Genomic DNA, 27326 nt, shown 5'->3' with positions numbered 1-27326 from the left:
GGTTTTCATGAAGGTAGCGAAAAGTACTTCTCTTGCTTAATCTTGTAGCTCTCCTTATGACAGAGCTGAAGTCCTCACACTACAATGTAGTGTTCTTTGATGTTTTTATTAGCTACTTTTTAATATTAGCCTTGCTACTCTCTGCACCATAGGTCACTTCAGTCTCCCTTTCCCTCCCAGTTTTCTTTGGGAACCTATCTCTGATTTTTTTTCTCATCATTTTTAAGTCTGAGTCAGAGAGCAAACATGGAAACTTTGAGCAGAAACAGATGGAAGTTGATAAAATTACAAGAAACTGCAGAAGAACGTTAGCTTTATGGGGAATATATTTAACTTCTTTGTACTGCTGTAAGCATGTAGGTTAGCAAATGGATTGTCTACTTCTGGAATAAAGATGCATGTTGGGGAACAAATGCTGCTGTGACTGAAATCAGAGAGTCTGTTGCTTTTGGCAGGATATAAGGTAGCCACTGTACATATAAGAAAGCCATAAGCTAAGATAAGTTTTGGACCTTTTAGGGTTGCTTCCAGGTGTCTAAAGCCAGTCAGTTCCCTTCAGAGATTGCTCATCAACGAAGTATTCCTCTCCTGCTGCTGTGCTTTGAGATTTATACTACTGCAATAGAGGTACTGACAACCTCTTTTTGGCCTCAGAATGGGAACTGAGCTTGGAACTTGCACTCATTTACCTACATACAGCCTGTTGTCAACCTGTCAGTTCACATATCAGATGCTTTTTTCCTTGCTATATACACTTGATACTTGGATTGTTTTTTTTTCATGTAGTGTATGTGGCACACTTTAGACTCTATCATGGAATACATTCTGTGCTTTGGAGAAATTCTGTAAAAAAAAAGCCATCTAGTGGCTGCCTCTTGTGCATAGCCACAGTTCTGTCTCCGGTGACCTGACTCAAATCTCATTTAGTTCAATGGAAATATTTTAGGTAAGGCCAATAACTCAGCCATCAACAGTGCAATTAGATGTAATACTGGACAGCTCACGCATCTCACAAATGAGTAGCTAACATTAAATCAGGAGATATGAACGTGCACAAAATGCAACAGGAAAGATTTTTTTTATATATGAATGAAATTGCATGCAAAAAATTGTTTGTGGCTGACAACTCCAGGTATTAAAATGCTTTATTTTTTTTACTTTATAACTGAAGTGACTGTACATGCAAAAGAGGGCAAAATAAATGCTTTGTAGAGCATATTGACCTTGAATATAGAATAACCTACTCTTGCATCTCAGATATATCCTCCTTGATGCTTGATGCTAGTGCATCATTTCTCTTTTTTTTCAGTTATACACATGTGAAGGCCATAGTTATTTTCTTAAATAGGATGCTGATCAGGTCAAACAAGGGGTGCAATTTAAAAAAAAAAACCAAACAAAACAAAAAGATTGGATACTTTTGAGTATGTAATTACATTTCTCTGTTGGAGGCTTATAAAATTCCTTCCCAAAGACACCTAAAATGATCAGATTTTCTTAAGGGTCTGAGTATTTTACCTATTTTCAACCAAATTTGGGAATTTTTATGTCCTTGATTTCCTTGAAGATCAAGTCATGCCTGTCTTTTACCTCTAGGTGTCTAATGTAAGGAGAAATTACCTCAAGGAAGGTGATACAAAAATACAAGTACTGGAATATTACACTGTGTAATTCTTAGTTTATATCTGTGTCTTGTGTGGACGAAGTACACACAAAGAATCCCAAAGCCTTTTTTTCCCCAAGCAATACTAATGAAGCTGTCTAACTCTCCTTCTCACGCACTTATTATGAGAGTTTCATGAACTATTCATACAGATGAATTCAAAGTAATTAGAAAATGGAAATGTTCTCAGTTACTTTTAAATTCGATGAAGTTGAAGTTGCTGGGAGCACAATGGGACCTAGTTTCCTGCAAGTCGCAGCTTGAAAACTGCTGATGCACATCAGTATTTTATTACTAGAGAAGTGATTTACTTTTTAATGTGGGGAGAAGGAGCATCCAGTTTGCAATGATTCTTGAGGCATATTTTTCCATACAGTTGCATCTTCAATGCAGAGCACAATCTTAATTGCCTTTTATTAATGCATAATCAAGACACTGAAAGACTATAGAACCATAAATGTACAAGTCTGAATGCTGATAAACCTATAATCCTGAAGCTCAAAGGTGTAGAATGCTCAGTGAGGTCACGAATGACCTGCTGTGAGTTGCTCTATTGTATTTGGCAAATGCAATAAACCTTGTCTTGCATGAAGATACGCAATACCTTAAGGGCTAGTAACAGAGTCATAGAGTGAGGTTGGGAAAAGCAGACCAGAAAGATCGGATTAGAAATGATTGAGCCTTGAGCTAATATAATGTCCTAGATATCTATATCCTGCTTCTCTTGCTATCTGAGGAATTTGCAAACAAATTCTGGGAATCTTCACAGGAAGTGATACTGTAGTGAGCCTTCCGTAAGTCATCTTTAGAAACAGTACCATACAGTGAGATTCACTCATTCTGTTAATAAGGTAGCGCAGCGACTCTCTTACTCTTGTGTGTTTCCCTTCTATTGAACTTCATACGACAGCACAACTCTTCAGCTGTTCAGAGTCTTCATATAGAAATGTCCCTGAGCTGAGCACTGCTCTCAGAGCCTGTGGCATAGTATGGTCTTTGTGTCAGCTCTGCTGATTAGGCCTGTTTATTTAATTAAACAGTTTAGAAGTTATGCTCTGCAGGGCTGTCCTCTGAAGACACAGATCCACTGGCTGCTTTTGAAACATTACAATAATTGTATTTGGGGTTTTTTTGGTTTTGTTTTAAACAGGAGACTGTCAAACATAGTCCAGGTACCATGAAGAGCTTGGGCAAGCTTTGCTTTTCTTGATTTCTTTGTGAGGACTTACAGGAGACAGGGCAAACATGGGATGTTTTAAGAGAGACTCTTCAGCTTGTAAGCCAACATCTGACCACGTGACTGTTCTCCTTCTAGTGCCGCCTGAGAGACATGACTTATTCTGCCCCAATTACAGTGGACATTGAATATACACGAGGTAGCCAGAGGATCATACGCAATGCGTTACCCATTGGCAGGTAAGATACAGTATGTCAAGCTTCTGGTATTAGTTTTCATTTGCTGCTGTGTTGGGAGGAGTTTTTACTGCAAAATAAATGTAGGCTAACATTGCTTCCTTATTAAAAAAAAAGTGAGCAGGCTAATCTTGATGAACAGTTGTACAGGATGTGATTGTTAGGTTCTGTTATAAGGTTTTGTTTTGCAAAAGCTTCTGGAAATCTGTCTCCTTCAAAAGAAGGACGGATATAAGGATGGATGTTGTCTGTGTTTGTATTGATATAAAACCAAAGAGGGAATATATGAAAGAATACTGGAGCTGCAAGTTGCATTATTGCAAAATGGAAATAACCATGTTTGCTTTGTAGCCAAATTACTCAGTCCTTCATACATAATATGTAGAGATATGTCTGTGGAAGGTGGATGGTAAAACCAGTAAAGCGAGCATTAGTTCTTCTGTACAAGGTTAAGCTCTCCTTTAAAATTGGTTTGGTTTAGAGCCAAGGCTGAGCTTCGTGGAGAAATATTGAGGATTTTTTACTGGTTTTGTTTTTCTAAAGGCTGTTGAATGACTTGAGGTTATTAGTATTGTGAAGGACATCTAATTTCTTAAAGAAAAAAATAATGTCCCGTAGGGAGAAAAACAAGCTCTTACCCATACCAAAAAGGCAAAATACCTGGCAGTTCTACGATTTATTGAAAGCAAAATTCCATTTTAAAGGCAATAAAGATGTCTGTCTTTTGTAGACAAAGTTTCTTGAATACCAACCCTGCTGGCTTTAAAGGTCAGTGCCTTACAGAGGTTGTTTACTGTGTGCATCTTACCAAAGACGGAATACTGGCAGGAAAGAGAAAATAGATACTTAAGGAGCTACACTTCTTGTAATGAAATTTTAAGCTTTCCTATTAAAGAAATACTTTAATTCTGTCAATAGAACATGATATGCAGCAATGCATTTACAAAACCAAGCTTCTGTAGCTGTAGTAACAGTTTATTGTTCTAAGTCATTTCTTAAGAAAAGAAAAGTTTTTAAAAGACCATCTAAATATGAGTCCTTTGAATTATTTCATGGTGTGTGCTAAAGGCAAAGAAAAATGTTCAAGTAAATATGCATTTTCACCAAAATATGTATCAATTTGTATACAAAAGACAGTACTTTTAAGGGTAAGTTATAGCTAAAAGAAGCACAACAAAAACTAGTCTAGACATTTGTCTACATCTCTCTTTTAAAAAAAAAAATAATGGGGTGAAGACGACTTGTAAAGCATCCATAATATACTGGAAAAGACTAAATTACTGCACAGCACTAGTATGTTGCATCTTACATTAAGGCCTGTTCCTGTAAATTCTTCTCTTTCTCCTATGAGATGAGGTCATGGTGAAAAAAGTAAATATTTTCCATTAAAAAATAAAGTTATGTCAGCTGACTGGTTTTAAGGGTGTACATGCAAAAAGTCTTTTTGCTGTTAAAAACTCTTAATATCCAGTTGTTATTTCCATGGGAAATAATTTTCCTCATCTATCCCTAGTATGATGCTGGTTTCCTTTTGCCAGATGGGTATATACAGTGCTCTTGTTTGACATGCGGTTAGGACTGGGACAGGAAAGCTGTATGTTCTTCCCTCTCTTATTTCTGTTATTTGGCAGAGTCACTGATAACCTATATGTGTTAGAAACAAAAAAAACTCCAGGGCAATATCTTTGTGTCTTTAGAAAGGAAAATTTCCTTTGAATGCTTAATAGCATTCCAAATTAGTGTGCCCATTTCCTGTGTCTTTATGCACAGAAATTCACTAACTTTATTTTTCCTTTTTCTTTTTTTTACTCTCTTCCTGTTCTTCCTGATAAATTCAGATATTTAAAAAATCAGATTCTGTCCTCAAAAGGAGAATGACTTACTGTAGTGTCTTACGTTAGCTGTAAAATATTTTATTGTTTGCAAGTGAAATAAAGACTAGATACTTGGTGACATCTGTTTCACTGGAGTTTTAAGTGAACTGGAGTTTTAAGTGAACATTTACGTACTCCATTTTGAGTTTCCTTATGCCAACTGGTTACTGTTTCTGATATAAATAGCCAATGCGTGAGGCTTATCATGTGTGTGATACAAGGTTATGATTGTTATATGAAGCTTCTTATCTGTAGGAAACACTTTCTCAGTGAAATGACTGAAGCAAGTAGGTTATCTGTATAGAGCCCTGTAGTGACAAGATAGCTTTTTATCCTCTTCAAAAATACAGAATTTTGAGTTCATCAGTTTTCTTTTAAGATATAAGAATATGAAAATGGCCAAGAAATTCAAATAATTGATAAGATTTGAATAAAAGAAATATAACTTCATTAGCAAGAGCTGCCTAATCTTGATTTTTGTTGGAGTAATTTTGAATGAAATACCTCTGAGGTTGCAAATAGTTGCATAGTGGAACTCATGGATAAATTTTGTCAAAATATGTCTTAGCAAACACTTGGAACATAGGTCTTACAAAGGCAGTCCACCAAGGAGTGAAATTCTGTAAGCTGGATCGGAAGACCACTTTTTTGTAGAAGAGACTAAAGGACATGGAGGTCTTTTGGTAGATGTAGTGATAAGCTGTTTTTATCTTGTGCAAAATGCAACTTTTTCTTTGGAAGTAAAATACGCTCTCTTTCAAAAGTTTTAATGAAAAATCTGCGAGTGGAAAGGTACGTTATGAAGCTGACTATAAAAGTACTCTTTTTAATAATAACTGCAAAAACATTGCTACGTAGTTGTTGAATAAGCCAAGTTCCTAGTAAGACTGCAGTGTGAACACACAAAACCAAATGAATGTGAACATTCCCTGAGTTCATCACAGGGTGATAGAATAACAGGTTAGAAGAGACCTTAGGAGGTCTCTAGTACAACCTCCTGCTCAAAATGGCGTCAGCTCAGTGATCAGACCGGCTTGCTCCATACTTTATCCTGTCAGGTCTTGAAGACCTCCATGGATGGAGACTGCTCAGCTTCTCCATGCAGCTTGTTCCACTGCTTGATTGTCCTCATGGTGAAGAAGTTTTGCCTTATATCCAGTCTGTGCATCTTTAGTTTCTCTTTTTTTTCCTCCCTAAGCATAGAATTTGTTTTCAATTTCTTGGAATATTTTTTCATCACTTCATGTTGCTTCACAAAACGCTTGCTTCAGGCTTCTGTGCTAGGACACCAGAGAAATCAGAGCTACTACTGGGAAACTTGATGCCTAGGTTATGTATTAGAGGCACTACCTGTCTGCAGCCATAAGGTGTGTTTGCTATGTGGGAAATCAGATCTGAACTAGCTTTTTCTAATTAAAACTGGTAACAGTGGAACTGCAATGGCATGTTCTTCAGTGCAGACTGTACTGTTTTTGAGGACCAGGAGTCTTTGCACTAGTATTTATTGGCCTTGGTGATTGGGCTTGTCAAGGATGCCTGTAGTAGTTGCGTAGTAATAAAAATTAAACAGGAAGTCTACAGTTTCTGCCAGTAGATGTCCAATTTCAGGTCTGTCTTTTCAAACTACGTGTTCAATGAAATAAGGTGGGATTAAAGGAAAAACCCGTTGTTCATAGCTTGCATGTGTTCTAATTACTTTAAATGTGTTTTCTCCAGTTTGTTCAGCATGGTTTTTGTTTGAATTTGACTATTCATATTTTTCTATCTGAATCTAAAGTAAAAGTGTAACTGTTTTTTTTTGCAGAATGCCTATAATGCTGCGTAGCTCCAATTGTGTTCTTACTGGGAAAACTCCAGCAGAATTTGCCAAACTTAACGAATGTCCTTTAGATCCAGGTACATTTGCACTCATGTTCTTTTTTCCCATCTGTGCTTTTAGTTTTAAATCTTTTTCAGCAAAGAAATACCCCATTGGCACATTTCCTGCCACTGTGAAGTCGTCGTGGGAACTTCTCAAGTGTATGCTTGTAACTAAAAGAAGTCGGCAGGCTTTTGAAAATAGTAAGAATGGTTGACAGCACGGAATGTTTGTATTTGCAGATGGAGTTTTCAACCACAAAAACAATACACCAAAATTTTGAAAAAGTTGAGAAATGTCTATAGTATTGTACAGTGATGTGTTATATGGGAACAGAGATGGAGTTCATTCATGAAAATGAAGTCGATCAGGGGAGAGTGGAGTATAATGGTGTCCTCCAGAGGGGGAACTCTCATTTGCTGCCTTTTATAGAGCAAGAATAAAGGGTTACATTATAATATTTGAAATGTGGAGAGGAGATGAAGGGTTATAACAAGCAACTTTTTTGGGTTTTACCTGCTGCCTTTGAAGCATGCACTGGACATGTACTGTGCTTGCCTGTGATGGCAAGATACAGTGACATGACGTGCTGTGCTGGAGGAGCATTAATAGATAGCTACAATTTAAGAGAGGAATCTAACATGGCTCATGTGCAGATTCCTTATATTATCTTAGATACAACAAGGGCATTAAAATACATTTTTAAAGTAATACAAAAGAAATTTCTCCCTGGAGTGCTGGAGAGAGCAAATCAGTAATTATGGAAGACTTATTCTCTTTGTTTGATACCAAGCATCTGAAATGGCCAGTTCTTTTTTGATGTCCTTATGATATACTCTTCTCACAGGCAATATTTTTACCTAATTTGTAGAACTAACAATTCTATAACATCTTTTAATAAGTATGGTTACCTTACAGGTTTGGGTTTTTTTACAGCTTTGCAGTTTTTGGTCTGCCTGTGAGTTCTTGCTGTCTGAGTACTTCCCAAATAAAGCCTTAGATCCCAATACTAAGTGTGAGCCTAGCAAAAGTTCTGTTTAGTCTAGTGGAACATTTTCGTAGTTATTATAGGTTCCAACAGAGTCTGTTCTTTACTCTTTTAAGGGAGAATTTACTGTCCTGTTTTGTCCTTTGTGTACTTACTGTTTACTTTCTAATAATTTATATTCAAAGGTATATTGGAGGAGGTGACTAAGGCACAAGGGTACTGACATGCGAAGTCTTTCTTTTCTTTTGAATAGGTGGCTATTTCATTGTTAAAGGTGTAGAGAAAGTCATTCTTATTCAAGAGCAGTTATCCAAAAACAGGATCATTGTGGAAGCTGATAGAAAAGGCACAGTTGGCGCTTCTGTTACCAGGTATGGTAAATGCCTGCAGTTACATAAAGGAGATAAATCCAAAGCTTTAAAAGTTCATTGTTGTAGTTGAAGTAGCTGTGTGGTTTTCTTTCTAGTATAGTTTAACGGGAAAAAGCTGTAGACATTCAATGCCCCTCTCTTGCTACTGACATTTTGTACACTAAAACATCAATCCCAAAATCAGTTAGTACAGTATTCCTACAAAAATCAGTGGGAGTTGCTCATATGCTTCAGGATTCATCCCAGACTAGGAAAAGCAAGTTCTAATTTTTAACATAGCAAAGTGCAATTTCTAATTGATGGTGTTTGGTCTCATTTTGCAGCAAGTAACATGAAGTTACTGCAGTGGAAATTGGATGTAACCTTTTGTTTGACTTTCTAAATCAAATTGGAGTAAAAACTTCTAAAAGCTATTGAGAAGGAAACAAATATCAAATATTTTTGTACTACGCAAAGTATTGAAAATGGCAAGGTAGTCTAAACTTGGCCTTTTCTGCTCGACTGAGTTTTATTTATATTTTGTTTGCCTTTTGGTTTTGTTTTAAGTTGCATGCTGGTATAATATGGTGCTTGTCACTGTTCAGTGTGAGGGCTGTTTTTTCTTCTCCAGAGGCCTCACACATCTCTCCTAGCTCCTTTACTGTTCCACAGTAAGCCTAGATGAGGTTAAACGTACGACACAGAGTACTGTTATCTCATTACTGTTGTTGCCGCAATACTTGTGCACAATTTGACCTTGCTGGTTACATCCAAGTTGATGATAAAAGCATGCAAAGATGATTTTGAAAAGTACAGGCTTCTACTTGCTTAAGTCGAATATTGACCTTCCCCATCACAGGTGATAATACCCTATTACCTTGGAGTTGCAGGGTGATATCTGGCTGTTTTAATGTGATTTTTAAAAGAGGAGAAAGTGGGATTAATTCAGCTGAAAGATTGCTCAAGCTTGATAAGTTTTATACAGAAGATTCTAGGAGCATCAGTGCAAACTTTCTGTTGGACATAATATGTATTTTTTTTACTTCAGTTCCACTCATGAGAAGAAGAGCAGGACAAATATGGTTGTGAAACAAGGAAGATTTTACCTGAGGCACAACACTCTGTCAGAAGATATTCCCATTGCTATCATATTTAAGGTAATACAACTGTTGGTTTGGAAAAAAGAAAGAAGGAAAAAAAAAAAAAAGCTGTAGCTCAAGAATGAAGATTGGCAGCAGCTCTCAGAAGTTAATACGTACAGAAGGACTTGGCAGGTCTTAGAGAATGCAAGCATTTTTCCCCTGGGAAGTTATCCTTATTGTACAGCAAAAAGGAGAAAAAGCGCTGCATTTGTCTGCAAGGAGAGCATTGCTGTGCCAAGACAAATGCCTGCTACCCCCTTACTGCTCTGTAAGGTCCCTCTGCACTGCTGCCTGTGCTCCTGTTGCTACAGAAAGTCAGAAGAGTTTTGGTTTCTTTTGTTGTGAGCTATGTTGCAAACTTGTGTTAAGAGCCTTTGTTTCTGGGTTTGGTCCCCGCACCCTCACCTCTAGCTTGTGGACTGCTGAGTAGCTCAACACCCTTTGTTTCAGATGTGGGGACATGACATAGCCATGAGCTCGTTATACATGACTTCCAGTCATAACCTTAAACAAAACTGATAGCCTTTGGGGAAGTCTTGCAATTCTTAGACCTATTCCTAAATCCTTTAAGATTACTAGAGTGGCTTGCATTTCTTGGCAGTTTACTTCCTTCCCCTGTGAATGAGCTCTGCCTCAGTCAGAATACTTCAGAATCCCTGCCTGATTCAGGAACACTCACCAGTATCTTCAGTGCAGTGAATGCATGGACAGGCATTGTAGCTTTGAGGCGATCTCCAGTGGGACTGATTCTGGGCAAGAATTGGGGAGTATTTGCTCTGCCAGCTGAGCTGGTGACAGTGTCATGCCTTGGCCGTCATTGCCTGTGAAACTGCCAGAACTGCTTTCTTTCGCCCTCTGCTTCTCTCTTTCATTTTAATTCACTCAAAAAGCTGAAGGTATAACGATGACTACTCCCTAGCTGCCCAACAGGACTGGAAGCAGGCTGGCAGCCCATCTCTCTGTGGTATGGAACACATGAGCTACAGCCAGTAAAGGTGGTGGGTGGACATGCACTGTCCGGCTGCTGGAGAAGACAGGAGGGCACGGCCAAGCCTTAGGTTAGGACCTGTCCTCCCAACAGCTGGTAGCTCCTTCCTAGGAGCTTCACTGCTGCTTGTAGGTTTGCAGCCTGGTGCAGTGCACGTGCTGAAGGAAACTGGGCAGCAGTCTTGAAGGCACTGTTCACAGGGAGGGCGGCTTAGGGCACACAAATGCCTCTGACTGGATCTAGCAACCAATAGAAGTAAATCCTATAGCTCTCTTTTCGTCTTCACTGTAGTGGTTTACAGCACAGATGGTTTGGGGAGGTCATAATCGCTGGAGGAAATAAATTGCCAGGAGAGGGCAGCACTTGCTCACAACATCCAAACAGTTTCTGCCAGCAGTGTGGATTTGTTGGCGTTGGCAACTCCAGACTTTCCTGTATTACCACAGCTCTTTGGCTGATTGAGAGTTGTAAGAATCGGTTTTCTTGTAGGAAGTGCTTTGGGTTTGGTACTAGAAAATAGTTTAATTATTGGATTTAGACTTGAGAAACAAATGTTTGTTATCTCTGATTAAGCTAATCTCTTCAAGTAGTTGAAGGAGATCATGTGGTTTTAGTGACCAATGTTAAAGGAGGTTGAGAAATTATTTGTGGACAGAAATGAACAAAAAAGTGTCAGGATTAAGTTCACAAATTTTCTGTTGCAGGAAAGTGTTAATGTGGCTCTTAATCCATTTGCTCGAGTACCAAACAGCTGGATTCCATCTTTACTTACAGACTTTTATTACATTTTGTCACCCCCTACTGGTATAGATAAATACCTGCTCACAGAAGAGTAACTGCTCTGGGTTATTAAGTCTGAGGAGGTGGTTGTTGGGGGTTTTTTAAGCAGCATTGTACTGACTATTTGATCACCTTCTGACAATGCGTGCTATAATTATCCCCCTGCCTATTTGTATCTTTTATATTCTAGACAATGTTGCATAATTTTTCGTTTATTTATTGAATAAGGGGTTACAGTTGTTAGAAGCTCTTAGCCATAGTGCTTTTCAAAGATTTATATTGATTTAATCGAGTAGCAAATTAGCTGCACCCACTTTTAACTATTCTGAATGTTCCATTCTTGACTGGCAGTTAACTGTACTCATGAGTGATCATTTTGCTTACCTTTCCTTTAATGACGTGAACTTCAGGGATCTACTGTCTACTTTTGCTGAGTCTCTAGGTGGAAACTAAAAATCCAGGATAGTCTTTTCAATGGATTCTTAGGCAGGCACCAGCCTCTGATCTTTTTTTCTTGGGCATCGCTGTAATGCAGTATTACTTTGTTGTATTTAACTACTAGAAGCAAGGTTACGAATGCTATAGCCCTGAAACTGGAAAATCCCGAACTTAGGAATCCCCATGTAGCCTCAGCTCTCCCACATGGCAGTATTATACATAGGAGGTTTGTTGGAAAAGCAAGGAGAATAATTCCTTTCTGCTGAGACCCAAACCTTGGGCATGGAGCATGGGTCTTCCTCATTACTAGTAAGTCTTCTGCTTCTTGTAATGCAGAGATAACACATCTGCAGGGGGCAAAGTTAAGCTGTACAGACAATCTAAGGTCTGAAGTTTTGGTTGCCTTTGCATCCTTAACTTTTACTGTAGCAACTGCTTGTATAATTTCCAATTAAAAAATAAACTGAGAAAGCAGTGATGAAAGCAAAAATCTGTTGCTCTGCATTTCCTCCCAGCATCCAGGCTGCAACCAAGTTCCAGACCTCTGTGTTTTGACTAAGAAAATCACTAGTAATTGGTAGAGGGATGCTATGCATTGCATGGGCCAGCTAGAGGGGACAGTTTTGTCAGGGACTATCTGAGAGTCAGTGGGAGAAGGTTGGGCAATTTTCGATTGTCTTTCTAGTCCCAATAGCTTTAAATGCAGTGTTCCTGCAAATGACTTAAGATGTACATCAGGTATGGAAAATCATGGTAACTTCATAGAAAAGAAAGCAAGTATTGGAGATCTATGATTTAAAACTACTGCAGCTGTAGAGTGGAGGTGTACTAATATCCCTCAGACATCTTTGTCAAAAGCAAGGGCTGTGAAGTAGGGAGTATTACAGACACCACTCGCTGACAGAGCTGAGGCCTAAAATTCATAAAGAGCTCCCTTTAACTAGAATCTAAGAGCACTTTCATGTTTCAGGCATGAGTTGTGGACACATCTTAGCTGCATGCTAGGGCAAGACCTGAACATACAGTGTTCCCTATCTTTTCTTTTCTTTCATGGTGAGGAAGGAAACCCAGGCGCATGGACTGTGGGGAGGGATGGAAATAGTGTGGATCTAAAGGTCCCTTGATCTGGATAGGTGAGGGAACTGGACTGTGTAGGGTCACCCTAAAGGGGGCATCTGACTTGCAGTTCATCCTTATCCGTAGCCTCTTCTAAACTGCAAGCCTGAATGACCTTGTTCTGCTCCTTTGCTTTTCTGCCATCCAGACCTGTAAGGATCTTTGTGATTGGCATATTCGGAGATTTAACAGCTAGTTGTGCTGAACACATGTAAGTTGTGGTTTTGTGAAGTTTAGCACATTGACCACAGCTAACTGAAATTTGATAGGCTACAAAAGGCATGGTCCTGGCACTATTCTAGGACAGACTTGAAGTATCTGCTCTTCAGATGTGGGGGAGTTAGTGCTTTGTTGCTGTACTAGCTTAAACACTTTTCCGCTAACCTTTCTTCTTGAAAGTGAAAGAAGCATTTGTGCAGCCCCTATATATGTAAACGCAGTTTTTGGTTTGAAGTAGTGATATAAATTGGACAATTTTGCCCCCACGGTATGTATTTGTTGAGGTTTTTAAAAGGCTGTTAACTGCCTTGTAATGGGAAACAGACACAACTAATTTGCTTCCTGCTTACTGTGTGACACTGCTGCATTAGTTAATATACACATGCAACCAGAATGGTATTTAGGATGTCCTGAGTTGACTTGCCACCCCAAGAGACCTTTGTTTTAGCTGTGTGTCAATTGTGCGCAGATCATAGGGATGTGTGACCCGTGCGTAGTGGGTTTTTTGAATATGCCAGGCTATGAGCTACACATGCATTACCTGGGGGGCTCAGACAGTTTTAGATAGCAATGAGCATTAGAGGAATATTTGTGTAGTACTTAAGGGTGTTTCTATCCTGAAAAACACCAGGGTTACAGGTGAAGTGGTGCTGCTGCTTTTGCAGGGAGCTCCCTATGTTGCAGGGAGTTAGAGCTGTTTTAAGGTAAGGGCTATATTTCTTTTGGGTTTCTGATCTGATTGGTGGACTCAAGTGAGTCCTGGGAGCTGAAGTAAATGAAGGTTGCATGCTGCACCAAAACTGGCTGGGGAAGGAAGAGAATTATAAGTAACCTAGGGGGACTTAAAAGTTGACTTTTACGACCTGAATCGCTAGGTGGAGTATCTTTAGTTTATGTGGGAGCTATAAGGAGCCGCTCTAGGACCTGTGGCAAAAGATTTGAGCAGGAGGTCGAGTTTCATTTTTACAAACCTGTGTTAATCTTGGAGCTGTTAAGATGCAACTCTAGAGGAACAGCTGAATGGTGGTCTTACTGGATCTGCAGAATTATGGGTTCCCATGGCTGCAGTTTCATAGCTCGTATCTTTTGAATTATGAAAGCTCCAGACCAATTCTGTCTGTGATGTCAACCTTGAACTTCCCTGACATCTTTTTAATCCAGTCATCTGCCTGTCTCCATTCTGTAATTTAGTCTGATGGACTGCAGAACTACATTCTAGGGAAGTGCCATGGAAACGCCTAGACATCATCATTAAGACATGAGCAGGGGGAGGAAGAGCTGGGCTCGCAGTCTCTCATGCACACTCTCTCATATGTACGTGTGTGCGCACACACACGCGTGCACACACACATTTTGGGCAGCAGGAAGCTCCCCAGTCCTAGGAGGCAGTTGACCCTAGTTGGACCACTTTCTCCCACTTGAGCTCAGGATGATCTGAATATTCTGAATGTTTGCTTTGACTTATCTGTCTTATGTCCATTGACTACTAGCCTTCCAACCATGCTCTTCAACAGCCTGCTACTGTCTCCTTCCTCATCCTTTCACTGCTACTATTAAGTTATCCCTTTGCAACGTCTCCTTCCCCTCCACCCCCCCGTAAAATTATCCCTTTGTGACATTGCCTTCCAATCAAAAATAAACAAGACATCTTGTCTCCTGCTTTGCTTTTATGTTAATTCCCTTTCCCTCGGCTTTGTCCTAGGATCATGAGCACTTTAAGCATAGGACCCAGTCCTAAGCATTGTCCTCAGTGTTTCTGTAACACAAGCAATGACCCACGAATATTTTGTTACTATCCTAGGGATGTTACAGGCTAATTCTGGAGTACTTTTTTTTTTTTTTTTTGTGAGTGGAAGTGCAACATCAGGGCCAAATTTACTAAAAAAGAAAGTGTTAAGATTACAAATCTATCTGATACCAGCATGGGCCTGTTGCTTGCCCTGTTAGTGTTGCATGTAGGTGGATTTGTGCGTGCAGCTCTGCCCATGATATTCTCCCAGAGGAGAATAAATGGATTTACTTTTAGGCTATTTTATCAGCACATCTTTTTCAGTCATTTGCCTAAGTTTTTACGCATTACTCATAAATTAATTTCCCCCAATTTGTACTTATCTAACAATACAATATATATTGTTTAGTGGCAGATCCCAGCCTTTTCCACACATAAATTCAGAATTCTTGAGTGAGTTTGCTGCTACAAACTTCAACTAGAAAATAGAATATGTCCTATTCTCATCTTCTTGTTGTCAGACTTTTGATCAGAGAATTCATCAAATTAGAAGAAATCATCAACCCTCTTTAATTTACTGTGGCTTTCTGTTTTTCAATGGATGAAAGAGCATAGTAAAACTGCAGGGTTTTTTTCCCCACTTGTTTTGTTTACTTTTTACATGACTCTTGCGATCTGGTTGCCATACTAAAATTAACCTGGTGGACAGAAATAGGGTGATATCTTACCAGCCTGTATTTGATGTGCTTTAGATAAATGCATTCCTGGTATACGTGTCTAGAATGGCACAAAGATTCCCGTAATAAAATTTTGTTCTTCTGCAGGCTAAGTGCAATAATTGTACGAATCCAGTTGTGGTTCCTAAACTGGTTTGCTGGTAAGCTATTAAGTCCTAGACACATGGAGAATTACTATTGTGAAACTTTCACACTTTTGTAGACTTTCTTATGAATCTGGTTCTCAGTCATGAGGGTTTTTGTTAACTTCTCTGCTGAGGTTTTTTATCTACTGTGTGACCTTATTTAAAAGGGTGAGGAAGCATAATAATATTTGGGAAACAGAGATCTGAACTACAGTAATATCACATGCACAAATTCTGGTTCTGAAAAGAGCCTTGAAATCAGAGAGGTGACTACTTAGTGGGAGCAAACTATGATGAAACACTCTTAGCTGGTGAAGTAATTGTGTCTTGATTTGGCACTCAAGTCTGCACAAGATGGTGGTATTGTGACCTGTGCTTTGCACTAAAATGGGAATGTTCTCACAGTTATGGGTGTGTGCTACTTTTGCACTGCTTTTAATTTCTAATAAACCACAAGGTGAAGAGACAGAGTTTTAAGTTGAAAGAACTTTAACCAACCACTTCTTTGTTGAAAAAGAAAGAAGAAATGAAAAAAAAAAAGAATAAAAAAAGCTGGATACTTCACAATTAGAGCAATGGGGATAGCGTTAGCTAGGTGTTAAGCAAAGTGACACCCAATGAAGGCAATAAGAAGGGAAGGTATTTGTGCATTTTTGAGGAAAATGTGACTTTTTGGGACGCTGCCAGGTTTTGATGAGAACCAGAATACTAGGGCCTACATAGGCCATTATTTACAATGGTCTTTGTGGCAGGCAGTTTGAAGAATAATATGAATGCAAACGTAACTTCCTCACAAAGTTCTGAGAAACATATTATAACTCAGCCAGAAGAGGTTTAGTGAGATTATTCCATTTCTTGTTATGGCAGAGCTCCAGGCAAATGTGTGAAGGGGGGAGCTTTAGCACCATCTGGAATCCACAAAGGCCTTCACTGCTGGCTGCCACCTTGAAACACTTACTGATAGATTTTTTCTAAACCTGTTAAGCGCTTTCTTAGTTTATTAAGCTTTTTCCGCAGTATAAAGTCTAACAAGGTGTCCAAGGATCAGTGAAATAATAGAATGGCTTTCAAGTAGAATTGTGTAGTGAAGTCATCTTCTAAAGGCAGAGAGCTGCAAAGGAGGTAAATTGTAAACGTTTCTTGAATAGGACGTGCTGCATCACAGTCAACTGAGTTTGTGAAATTGCATGTAGTAAGAGACCATGTGTAATCTTTTAAGAAATTTCACCTTCATTTATTTATTGTAGATTCTGATGTGGCTTTCATTGTTACACACGTAGGGTTGTTATTACCTGGTATTTATTTTTTTCTTAAGAAAAAACATAGAATTTAATTCCCGTCAGTGAAGAAAAAAAGGCTCTCCAAAAAGTGTGTGTGTGTTCCTGCTGCTTATCAAGATTTCCATTTAACGTTCTTCCATAGCTAGAATATGTGCTGCCAGTGCCAGATGGCACAGTTTCTTAGAGAAGAACTAGCTCTTGCTTAGTAGTAATGCAGACAAACAATACCAAATTAGCATAAGCAAATGTCAGTGAGTTAACATAAAGCCTGTGCTATTTCTGTCTTTTCTTCTTTTCCTAGGCCATGGGTGTTGAGAGTGACCAAGAGATTGTACAAATGATTGGCACAGAGGAACATGTGATGGCTGCATTTGCTCCTAGTCTGGAAGAATGCCAAAAAGCTCAGATTTTTACACAGATGCAGGTGTGTCTTTTCACATGGCCAGAGGCCATAAAAATCTAAAGACGGTGGGTATTGACCACTTTGCTATGTCAGCAATCGACGACATACACTTTGTGTTTTGAGGTTTGTTTTTTGGGGGTTATTTTAAGCTGAAGGTTTTTAAGGGGGCAGGACTTTCAAAAGTGAGGCTTTGCTCTCATTGCCTAACTGAAAAAACCCAAAGTCAAGAAATGCTTTGTTTTCAGAAGCCCAGGGTTATGTTTTAATGTATGTGACAAGTAGTGATGTCCATGAGATTAGGGTTTTTTGTTGAGGACGATGCCCATTTTTTAAAAAGGAATTGCATGCCCCATTGCGCAGAAGCCCCATTGATTTGGACGTGACCATTTCATTGTGAGTAGATGTTCTCCTATTCTAATCTCTTGTATAAAGCCCACAATAATAGCCACCCTCCGTCCTGCTAAAGACTCGCCAGAGTTCTCTTCAGCTCATGTACTTTTTTAATTAGCTAGAACACAGGCCGTTTTACTGACATTTCCATCATGTACATATTAATCTGCTAGAAGAAGCTTTTGAAGATTAGTCTTACTTTTGCTATTCCATTGTAAACTTTATCAAATCTTTCCATGTGTGATGTTGAGTGTTGTAAAGTGAACGTCTTTCTAGTTTGCATCTTTTGGGGCTTCTCAGGGTTAGAGGTAGCATGAAGGCCTCCCTAATTCAGAGTCAGAAGAGTAAAATGGTGATGCTGGAGGAACACAGAGAAATGTGAAGCATCCAGGAAAGTAGGAAGACCAAAATACAGGAGTTACTCTGTGCGAAAAATGTCAAATGAAAAGAAAAGGGAGCTATTTGGGGAAGAAGGTAACAGATGGAAAGGATAGTCTCTCATTTAGTGGAGAGGGTAACTCTTTGGCATAGGGGGCATGGCTTCATTTCCAGGCAGGAACTTCCTGTATGGACCTAGATAGTTTCTTTGACTCATGTGACCCTGAATTCTGCAGATTAATTCCATTTCTTGGACAACTAGTAAGAGAGTAAGAATCCATTAATCATTGCAAGGTACTCTTGGAGACAGATGTGGATGCCACACAGTAGCATTTGTGCCTATTAAATAGTGAGTGCCACCTCATGGTTTAATATCTGAGTGAAACTTAGCAAGTACACAAAAGAACTGGAGGTGAAAAGTCAAATTAAATAAACTAGATATCTTGGGAATATATGTAATTCTTTTTCCTGTAACTCTGCAATCCCCTTTCTTTTAACATTGTAGTAATCATGCTCTTTCACCACTTCCCATTCCAAATGTTATCAACATACAATAAACAACATGTTGTATATTTAATTATGATCAATTGTGTCAATTTTCAAGTATTTTTTTTTATTAGCATCACTTATGTGTTTGGTATTTTGCACTTTGCTTGGAGTTTGTATCATCTTTGGCTAGTGGGATTGCACTGACTGAGGAATACATACAGATCTCCGTGTCTGTGTATATTTGTGTCAGTTACAATTCTGATATTAACTCAAGTTAATTCCCCCCCTTGACAGGCATTGAAGTACATTGGAAACAAAGTACGAAGGCAAAGGATGTGGGGAGGCCCAAAGAAAACAAAGATGGAAGAAGCACGAGAGCTACTAGCATCAACTATTCTGACCCACGTTCTTGTATGTAATGTTGTTTTTTTTTTTAAACTGGAGTAAATTTGTGCGGTTATTTGTGGTGTGAGCTTTGTTGGCAGGGAAAAATGTCTTTGATTGCTTTGTAGCTGAGATAAAGTAAACCATCCTCAAAATAAAGGGGAAGATTTGGATTGAGTCAAAAGTAATCTTTATGTTTATGAAATACTGTACCATTGAACTACTTATCATATTATGCATTTTTTCTGCATAGCCAGGCAGTATCAGCTGTTAGTTCAGGACCTTATTCTCATGACCTATCCCTTTATTCTGATTTGTTTTCATTTACTATCTGTTTCAATGTCAATAATGTATATTACTTTTAGCATGTTTTAAGACGGTAAAGTACACCAATGCTTTTTGTAACTCCTCGGTCAGCCCAGATTACCCATTGATTTAAATGGATGTATTTGTCTGAATAAGAACTAAGGAACTGATTCTGAAACATCAGTATGGGGTTTTTTTTGTTTGATTGATTGATTTTTTTTTTTTTTTTTTAATTACAGGTGAAGGAATTCAATTTTCGTGCCAAGTGCATATACACAGCTGTGATGGTGCGCAGAGTAATTTTGGCTCAAGGAGAAAATAAAGTAGATGACAGGGACTACTATGGAAATAAACGTTTGGAGTTGGCAGGGCAGGTGAGTTTTTACTTCAGAGCGAAGCGCTCTTTTGGCGTTTTGTTAGTACCTGCTTTTAAAAGATGCAGAATAAGGAGCATCCCTGTCTTCTTGATAGAAGACGACTCTTGGACTCGATGATCTTAGAGGTCTTTTCTAACCTTAATGATTCTAAGTGGTTTTCCTCTCATTTTATTTTTGTTGGCTTTTCTGTGTTGACTCATAGATATGCTTCCCTGATTGAGACTAATAAATTATATCCTCACTTCTGTAATAGATAAAAGGACAGAGCAGTGTAAATATGGTGTCAGTTCTAGTTCCATTATATCACTGTTAGTGCCAAAAAGGCAGCAGTAAGATCCATCTTCCAGTGTCCCCATCTAAGCAGCTGGGTAAGGGGATAAACTGGGACCAAGTAGGTGCCTGCGTGTCAGGTCCAGGCTGTCCCACTGTGGAGAACCCAGCTTGTGTAGCAGCTCACAGAACAGCCACTCAAGCCTGCTGTGATTTGGAGAAGCCCATAAGCTTGCTTCTCTGTTGCCAACTGCCTTTCTAGCCTCTAGAGTTGCATGAATTAACAAAGTAAGTGGTTTAAAGTTAACTTGAGCAACTAATGAAAGTGGATTGCGTGGATTTCTCTGCTTGCAGAATTTTGGCACTGGAGGTAGAAACAGTAACAAAGGGCTGTGAAGGAGGGAATGGTTTGAGGTGTCTGACTGGCACTGCTCTTTGGCAGAGAGGGTGGCAGTTCACAGCTGTTGGCCAAACTACGTTCTCCTAATGCAGTGGGAATTTGCCTATCAGGTGAAGGAACTGCTTAGTTACCATGGCATGGATTTTTCCTTGCCAGGTGTGGTTATTTGATTAACCAATTTAGATTAGGATTGGACTTCTTTGCTGTGCTCTGTATTAACTTAAGTTGGAGTTTTGGCAGTCAGTATCATCTCTGGTTATTGATCATACATCAGAAATTCAGACAACTATATGTAATGCACCAGGTTGGAGAAACTATGCATCTCTGCTCTCCACATCATTTGTATTGGGATTTCTGTTGCAGCGCAAGTAACAATATCTGTTCCTTTTTGTTTGTGTCCAGTGGGAATTCTCATCTTACTGTATTTTTTAAGATGTGTGCTTGCATGTTGTCTCATACTCCTATTCTCCTTCCCACCCTGCTCTCTCTTCTGTGCACACAGGTGAACACACACAGAGCGCGCAATCATTTCAGAGTAAAAACATGTGCTTTGCTTCCTATTTTTCTAGAAAAAACTTAGAAGAAACTAAGATGACACTCTTGAACACACTCTAAGCACAAATACAAGGAAAAAAAACCCTCTTAACCTGTTAGGGAAAAAAAAAAATCCTTTCTTTAAATTAATATGTTGACTGTTCATCAAACTTTTACCATTGTGCTGAAGCAGAACGTATTTCTAAAGTTTGGTTTCTGCTGTAATGTTATTGCTGTAGTTCAGTATGACTGTAATCAGTAAAATTAGTTGTTGCTATGTCATCACATTGTTATTATTTAATTGGATTGAAGGAGTAGTTTGTTTTTTCCTAATATTTTTAGAGGCAGAAAGTAGAGCAGGTAAAAGGTTTTCTACAAGCTGTAAGAAAAAGGCCTCTGCTCACACATATATTAACTACCAAAGTCATTTTAAATTAACTGGGAAGAGGTTTTAACTGTAGAGGATCATCATAACAAAGCCAATGCGTATTTTTTTCTACATCAAGGAGAACTATGCAGGAGGGGTTGTAACACTTGATTAAGAGTAGTTCTGGCTCCCTTGTAATATTTTAAAAGCTCATTTCAAGCTGAACACTTGAATTCCTCTCTGCCATGTTATCGGTGTTATATTAATTTGATTGGATTACAGACTAAAAAGTGTAGAGATTTTTTGCCAGTTTCTAAATGTTTGTGTTTAGCTAAAGTTTGCATGGATAAAATGGTTGGTGTTTTTTTTTAATGCCAGCATGTTCCTGGAATAAAAATCCTGTTGATTTAAAATTTGAATAAAGAAAAAAAAAGAAAAGATTCCCACGTGAGGAGAAAAACATAGCGGTCTAAACAATGTAAAGACATAAAAGGCATTGTGTTTATAAAAATGTGTGAAAACAATAGCTGCTAATTTCACACCCCATGGGACAAGAGAGTACGAAATGTGCTTTAGCTTTAGATAACAGAGTTGTATCCACTAGCCAAGCTGGTTTACAGAGCTTTCTCTTAGTCTTTCTGCCACTAGAGGCTTGGTAGGCCAGGTGCCAGCTGAGGTGTTAGCAAAACCTACCGATTTCAGGCTTAATCTTTTCACCTACCTTTTCTCCTTCCTTAATGTGTTCATTATTTGCTAAGCATTACTCTGTTCTTTGTCCTCATTTTTTTTTTGTTTCTAATGCAGCTTGCTTTGTATGGGTGAGATATGGAACAGCACCAAAATCCGGCACCCTGGAAAGCAAGGGATTTCTACCCTGTGACAAAAGAATACCGCCTTGACTTCAGAGATTGCCTAATCCCAGCTGTTCTGATAATATAATTAAGGCTGCCTAATGTCTTTAATTTTGCAACCAGTTTGTGTGAAAGGGAGAATTTGGCACTCTAAAGGCTTAAACGCTAAATAGCAATCTCAAGGCGCCTAATTAGAATTCTCTGACATTAAGCTAATTGGTGAAACTGTTTTTCAGCAGCTTAACTTCTTTATTAATTTTTCTTAGGATTTTCAATGAAAATCAATTGATGAGCTGTCAGTATTTTTTTTTCCTTAAATATAATTTGCTTTTTAGTGCTCCTGTCTGAAGCAGGCTGAAAGGCCCTGGACTAACTATGAAATCCATTGAATATTATCATTGGCATTCCATCCTTTTTCTTTAATCTCTTGCTCTTGACCTAAATAATGTGGTTATCGTGAGATTCTGCTTTGCCAGATAGTCAGAGCTCTTACAGACCAAGAGTCTGTGAGTGAAATTAGCAAAGTATGATGCTTTTCAGACTGGCAAATAGTAGCCAGTTGGTGTACTTGGGGTGTAACTTGCTTTATTAGTTCAGAGAAGAGGAAGGATGGCGTGGGTTTATAGTCCCTATGGCATGTAGAATTAGGAGATTTTTGCAATTTTATGATCAAGAAATCAAATATGAAAACATTTTCTGAGTGAATTTTTTTAAATGTTCTGTTAAATGTTTTGTTAAATGTTTAAGTCCTGCTCAAACCTGTTGAGATCAAATGTATACCATGATTGATTTCAAAAGAGTCTACTTCTTATTTGGCAAGATTATCAGACATCTTAAAACTGTGCACATTTCTTCCTTTTACTTTTTCCCTACTTTTGAAATACTTCCCTCATAATCTAGTTTTTGGAGACTCCAGTGGATTCTCCTTCCTAATATGATGCATCACAAAGGGTGCTTTTATTTCTGATGGAAATCTGATTTAAAAGAGCTGTGACATCGCAGGTGAGTTGCAGGTGACTGGATTTCTTTTGACAGTGGTGACAGGGTATCACCTTGTAAATGTTAATGGTACTACATGCATCAGGAAGGGAAAGAGGGTCTGCAACACCTTCCTCTCATGCCAAGGCCAGGTCTAAAAAAACCCACTTAACCAGATTTCAGCAAAAACTCTCTGTCCAGAGTGGAAATAGGATTCCATTTTTGTCAAGGGTTAGCATACAGTGTGTGTTATCTCTGGTTTTACAATTTAGTGACTGAACACTAAGTGTTCCTTATGTCTTGTAGAGTCGACTGTCAAAGATAATCCAGTCTTGCTCTCCATGAAGGCCAGTAGGAGCATTTTATTGCAAATTAGATGTCTGTCTTGAGTTTCCAGGTGTTATTTGTTATTTTTTTATTCTTAAATGCATTTGTGATGCCAGTGAAGGGTAGCTTATAATTAAGTTAGCTGCTTTACAGTGTCATTTGCCAAATGCTTTGGCCAGCCCAGCTGGGGCATGTAGGTAGAGGAAAGCAAATGAAACCTAGCGGCCCATCCCAGTGATAAAGGAATGAGTGATTTGCTTTCTTGTTTCCAGAAGGTGAGGAAAAGTTGAGACTATGTCTGATGGAGACAGTTAAAATTCAGTTTAATTCTGCACATACAGAAATTAAATTGTACAACTGACTCCAGAATGTCTTAGCTTGTGGTTGCTGAATACCTAGCTTGTTCAGCCCTACAATGCTTTGTACACTGGGAACTACCATTTCTGGCATTGGTAGCTGATGCATTTTTAGTTCTTCTGACTCTTGGAACTGCTGTAAAATAGAGTCCCAGGACAGGACTGCCAGGCTTTAGAATTTACACTGCTTGCAAAGCTAATCATTGTGAACACTTAAAATGTATCATGTAATGCAGATTCAAGTGTTTTGGGAAGCTATTAGTGTCTGCAAGGAGAGTTGAGCAAACTGCAGAAGCAAAGCAGATTGGAGAGCAAAAAAAGTCAGATCACTTTTGGTAGCCTTTTCCTTTTATGACTATTTAAAGAACTAGAAGTAATTAGTATACATATACAGGAAATAATTGGCTTAAATCGCAGCACTTTTGAAGGGTTGTATTGCTGGGTTTTTTTCAATTCAATTGTGTTACATAGCTTCTTTGCTTAAACTGTAGACTTTTTTTTTTTTAAGGGAGAGATGTGGAAGAGCATTGCACTTGCCAGATAGTGGCACTACGAGAAAAGGATGGCAGGTGTTGAACCAGGTGGACTCTCTGTGGGTGTAATTGGTTTTCCATGGATTGTGATTGGCAGAAAGTAGCAGGATAAAAGTGTATCTGCGTGAGGAAGCTGCCTGCGTAACCTGAGATATGTCTTGCTAGCTGTCAAGAGCAGAGGTTGCTTCTGGGCCCCTAAAAAAAGTCTGGTTTAGTTCTGCTTGTCCAGAATCAATGGTAACTGTGCACCTTTTGTGCTTCAGTCTGGTCTTGCAAACTGTGCACTGCTTCCAAACTCCGTGCTGCTGAGTTGCTTCCCCTAAGGGCCCCTTACAGTCACTTGGGTGTCTCTCTTGTCCATTTTAAGTAGCTCCTGGGAAGGGGCACTTTAAACAGCCTTTTCCACTTTCAGTAATAGAATATCTCCAAGTGACTCTTCATTTATTGCTTTACTGCAGTTATTCCATTCAGTATTAGAGTAGAAGCTGGTCTTGGCTCCAAATCTCGTGTGTAATTCAGGGTTGTACATTTAGGGTATTAAATCTTTAAAAGAGTTTGTGACTTGTTTTTGCATTCTATTATGAGATAATTTCTCTAATATTGCACTTCAATTTAACAAGGCAAAAAACTTGTGAGAAAAATATCATTTGAGAAACAGAGAGGACTTTTTTTTAACTGACAAGAAGTATAAAGGTAGAAATATTAAACATGTGTTTCGCCTCCCCGCCCCCATTTCCCAGACCTGGAGAAGTGTAATTTTTCCCTTAATCCAATTGTTTTATATTTCCAGCTTCTTTCTCTTCTATTTGAAGATTTGTTCAAAAAATTTAACTCTGAACTGAAAAAGATTGCTGACCAGGTAATCCCCAAGCAACGTGCAGCTCAGTTTGATGTAGTGAAGCATATGCGTCAAGACCAAATCACCAATGGCATGGTCAATGCCATCTCCACAGTAAGTATTTTTGTTTTCGTTCTAGTATGTAAAGTTTTTCCACCATAGTGAATGATGGAAATGTGTAAATTTTGTTCTGATGACTCTACTATTTTTGGTCGTAAAAGCAAATCTATTCAACATTCTTTATAGATTAAAATTGCAAAACTCTGTCACGGGCAGGGCTTTTGGAATTCACTGAAGAATCATTAATCCTCAAACCACTTTTTATTTCACCATTTATTTCAAAGTGATGTTTTAGTATTTGTGAAGGAATGGTAGAAACAAGCAAATTTAAAATAACGATCACGTTTGTATTATCCAACTTGCTGTCTTTTAGGTTCTACTTGACTATGTGGTTCATGATATTTTTTATTATCTGGATTTAGCTAGGGTCAGGTTACATCATATGTCCACCACCAAAAGGTGGTTGAAAAACAGCAGGAAAACATCATGAACAGAAGACAACTGGGAGAGGTGGGGGGGAGGAGGCAAAAAAAACCCCAGGCTGAATTTTGAGCTCTTTAAAGGCGGTGCTTTTTTATTCATATGCAGTTGAATGAGCAGATTTGCAGCATAGAAATTAGTACTTCTCTGCTAATGATGCTGAACTATTTAACAGGGAAAACTGCCACATGCCATATTATTGCAAAAAAACCCCATAATTAAGCCTTTAAATATTTGGTTAGATTTTAGCCTGTGTCTGCTTTCTGCTAGAATGGATATTTTCATTCATGCCAGTGGATAAGAACAAAAATACAATTACTAGCTTTGTCTCTTACCTCACACATCTGTAAGAGCAATTTGTGAGATGGTTCCTGAAATCTAGCTACTAGCTTGTAAATGACTTTGAAATCCATGATTTTTTAAGAAATCAGATTAGTCTAAGTATTTTAGTAGCTGGTAAAAATTGTGCAACTTAATTTTTAATCTTTGGAATTCTTGAGAGGGCTTTTCTGCCTAGCATGAAACTGAGGTTTTTCTTCATTTCTTGTAAACAAAATTAACTCCGCAAATTGCATCCAAACCCACCAACAGTCTGTTACTTATAAATCCCAGTGTTAAAGCTTATCACTATTTCATTTTATGAGTGCCCCAAATGTAGTTAAATCTCTACAGTGCACGTAACCAAAACAATTGACAGATTTGTTTCTCTAAATGCTAGTGCTTTCTTCTAGTCAGTGCCAGTTTTTCCATTTGGACTGACAGAGATAAATCTGCAAACTATTCAGTACATATTGTAAAGTCTTCCTTCTTCCACTATCTTTGGACTTTTTTTTATTGCCACATAAGCAGTTAAACACCATCTGCTCTTAAGCATTGAAAATAATTTCTCAGGAACAATGCCCAGTGCATACTATTCAAGAGATTAAGCAAATACCATAAAAATCATTCTTGGAAACGACAATCTCCAATCTCACCAGAATGCTTCAATGATAGTCTCAAAGAGCATGAAATAACTCAGTGGATTCCTAATTACACCGGTAGCATGCAAAAGAATTCGTAGCACTGCTGCATCAACTGTACATTTGCTATAAGTCTTCTTTTTACCCTGGAAAATACCAGAAGAGAGGGTAGGTCAGGCAGTAATGCCACAGGCCTAATAGACATTTCAGCATCTGCAGAATCATCCGATGCTGCTGAGGGAGTAACTTTCAATTCATGGGAGTTTTCAGTAGGAAGTTCTCCACTGGGGATGGTCTCGCAACAAACCTGGCCCCATTTTGGGTTTTTTGGACAACTTTTGAAGGAGTCAGTCACTTCCAAAGCACACTTTATTCAGGCAGCGTTCCTACCTCCCCTTTTTTCCAGTCTTTGAGATTTCGGAGTCTTCTGGGCAGTGAAGAAGAAACCACATGCTAGTTTAGACTACAGATGCAATCATTTCTAGCGTGAGGAAAAACTACTCATTTATTGTATTCTTCCACTTATATTCTGATACTCCCAGCCCTTAAAGAATGAAATGGTCAGTGAGTGAACCCTTCCTGAGAAGGTTGAGCAAGTGGACAGGTTTCTTTTGACTGACTTACCATTGCGCATTATGTCTTCCCACTTCCTGTAACAAGGAAAAAAGGGAAGTTCTGCAGACTATTTGATAGTCTCTGCAGTGGAAGCAAATACCAAAATCATTTGGATGGCTGGGTGGTTTCTTGCTGTTCATCACAAAATGGGATTGTGCTGTTAATGTATAAATAAAGAAGCCAAGCAAATCACCCTCTAAAAGGATTTCAGTGTAGTACAGCAAGCGAGCTTCAAATTATTTGTTAGCATTGGTGAGCTGAGTTTATCAAAAAGGCTATAGGAATTAGCAAAAGGCAATCCTTGGGAAAGCGTTACCTTTGAGATCTTCAT

General features: G+C 38.6%; 1 protein-coding gene across 4 annotated transcripts in view; it reads left to right on the top strand.

The window, feature by feature from the left end:
* Positions 1 to 27326, top strand: part of POLR3B (RNA polymerase III subunit B) — a 79744-nt gene that overhangs the window by 4996 nt on the left and 47422 nt on the right. For all 4 annotated transcript variants that reach the window (XR_012674563.1, XM_075156811.1, XM_075156802.1 and 1 more), the window contains exons 6-13: positions 2979 to 3079; positions 6755 to 6846; positions 8050 to 8167; positions 9195 to 9303; positions 17002 to 17124; positions 18655 to 18771; positions 19290 to 19424; positions 24834 to 24995. Coding sequence is in view for 3 of the 4 variants with exons in the window: in XM_075156811.1 (XP_075012912.1) it covers positions 2979 to 3079; positions 6755 to 6846; positions 8050 to 8167; positions 9195 to 9303; positions 17002 to 17124; positions 18655 to 18771; positions 19290 to 19424; positions 24834 to 24995 (957 nt within the window). In the remaining variant the exon portion in view is untranslated. The remainder of the gene's footprint in view (positions 1 to 2978; positions 3080 to 6754; positions 6847 to 8049; positions 8168 to 9194; positions 9304 to 17001; positions 17125 to 18654; positions 18772 to 19289; positions 19425 to 24833; positions 24996 to 27326) is intronic.

The sequence above is a fragment of the Calonectris borealis genome, chromosome 1 (genome assembly GCF_964195595.1).
Source record: "Calonectris borealis chromosome 1, bCalBor7.hap1.2, whole genome shotgun sequence".
NCBI lineage: Eukaryota > Metazoa > Chordata > Aves > Procellariiformes > Procellariidae > Calonectris > Calonectris borealis.
Note: the sequence above shows the minus strand (reverse complement) of the source record. Positions and strands in the feature narration are given on the sequence as shown.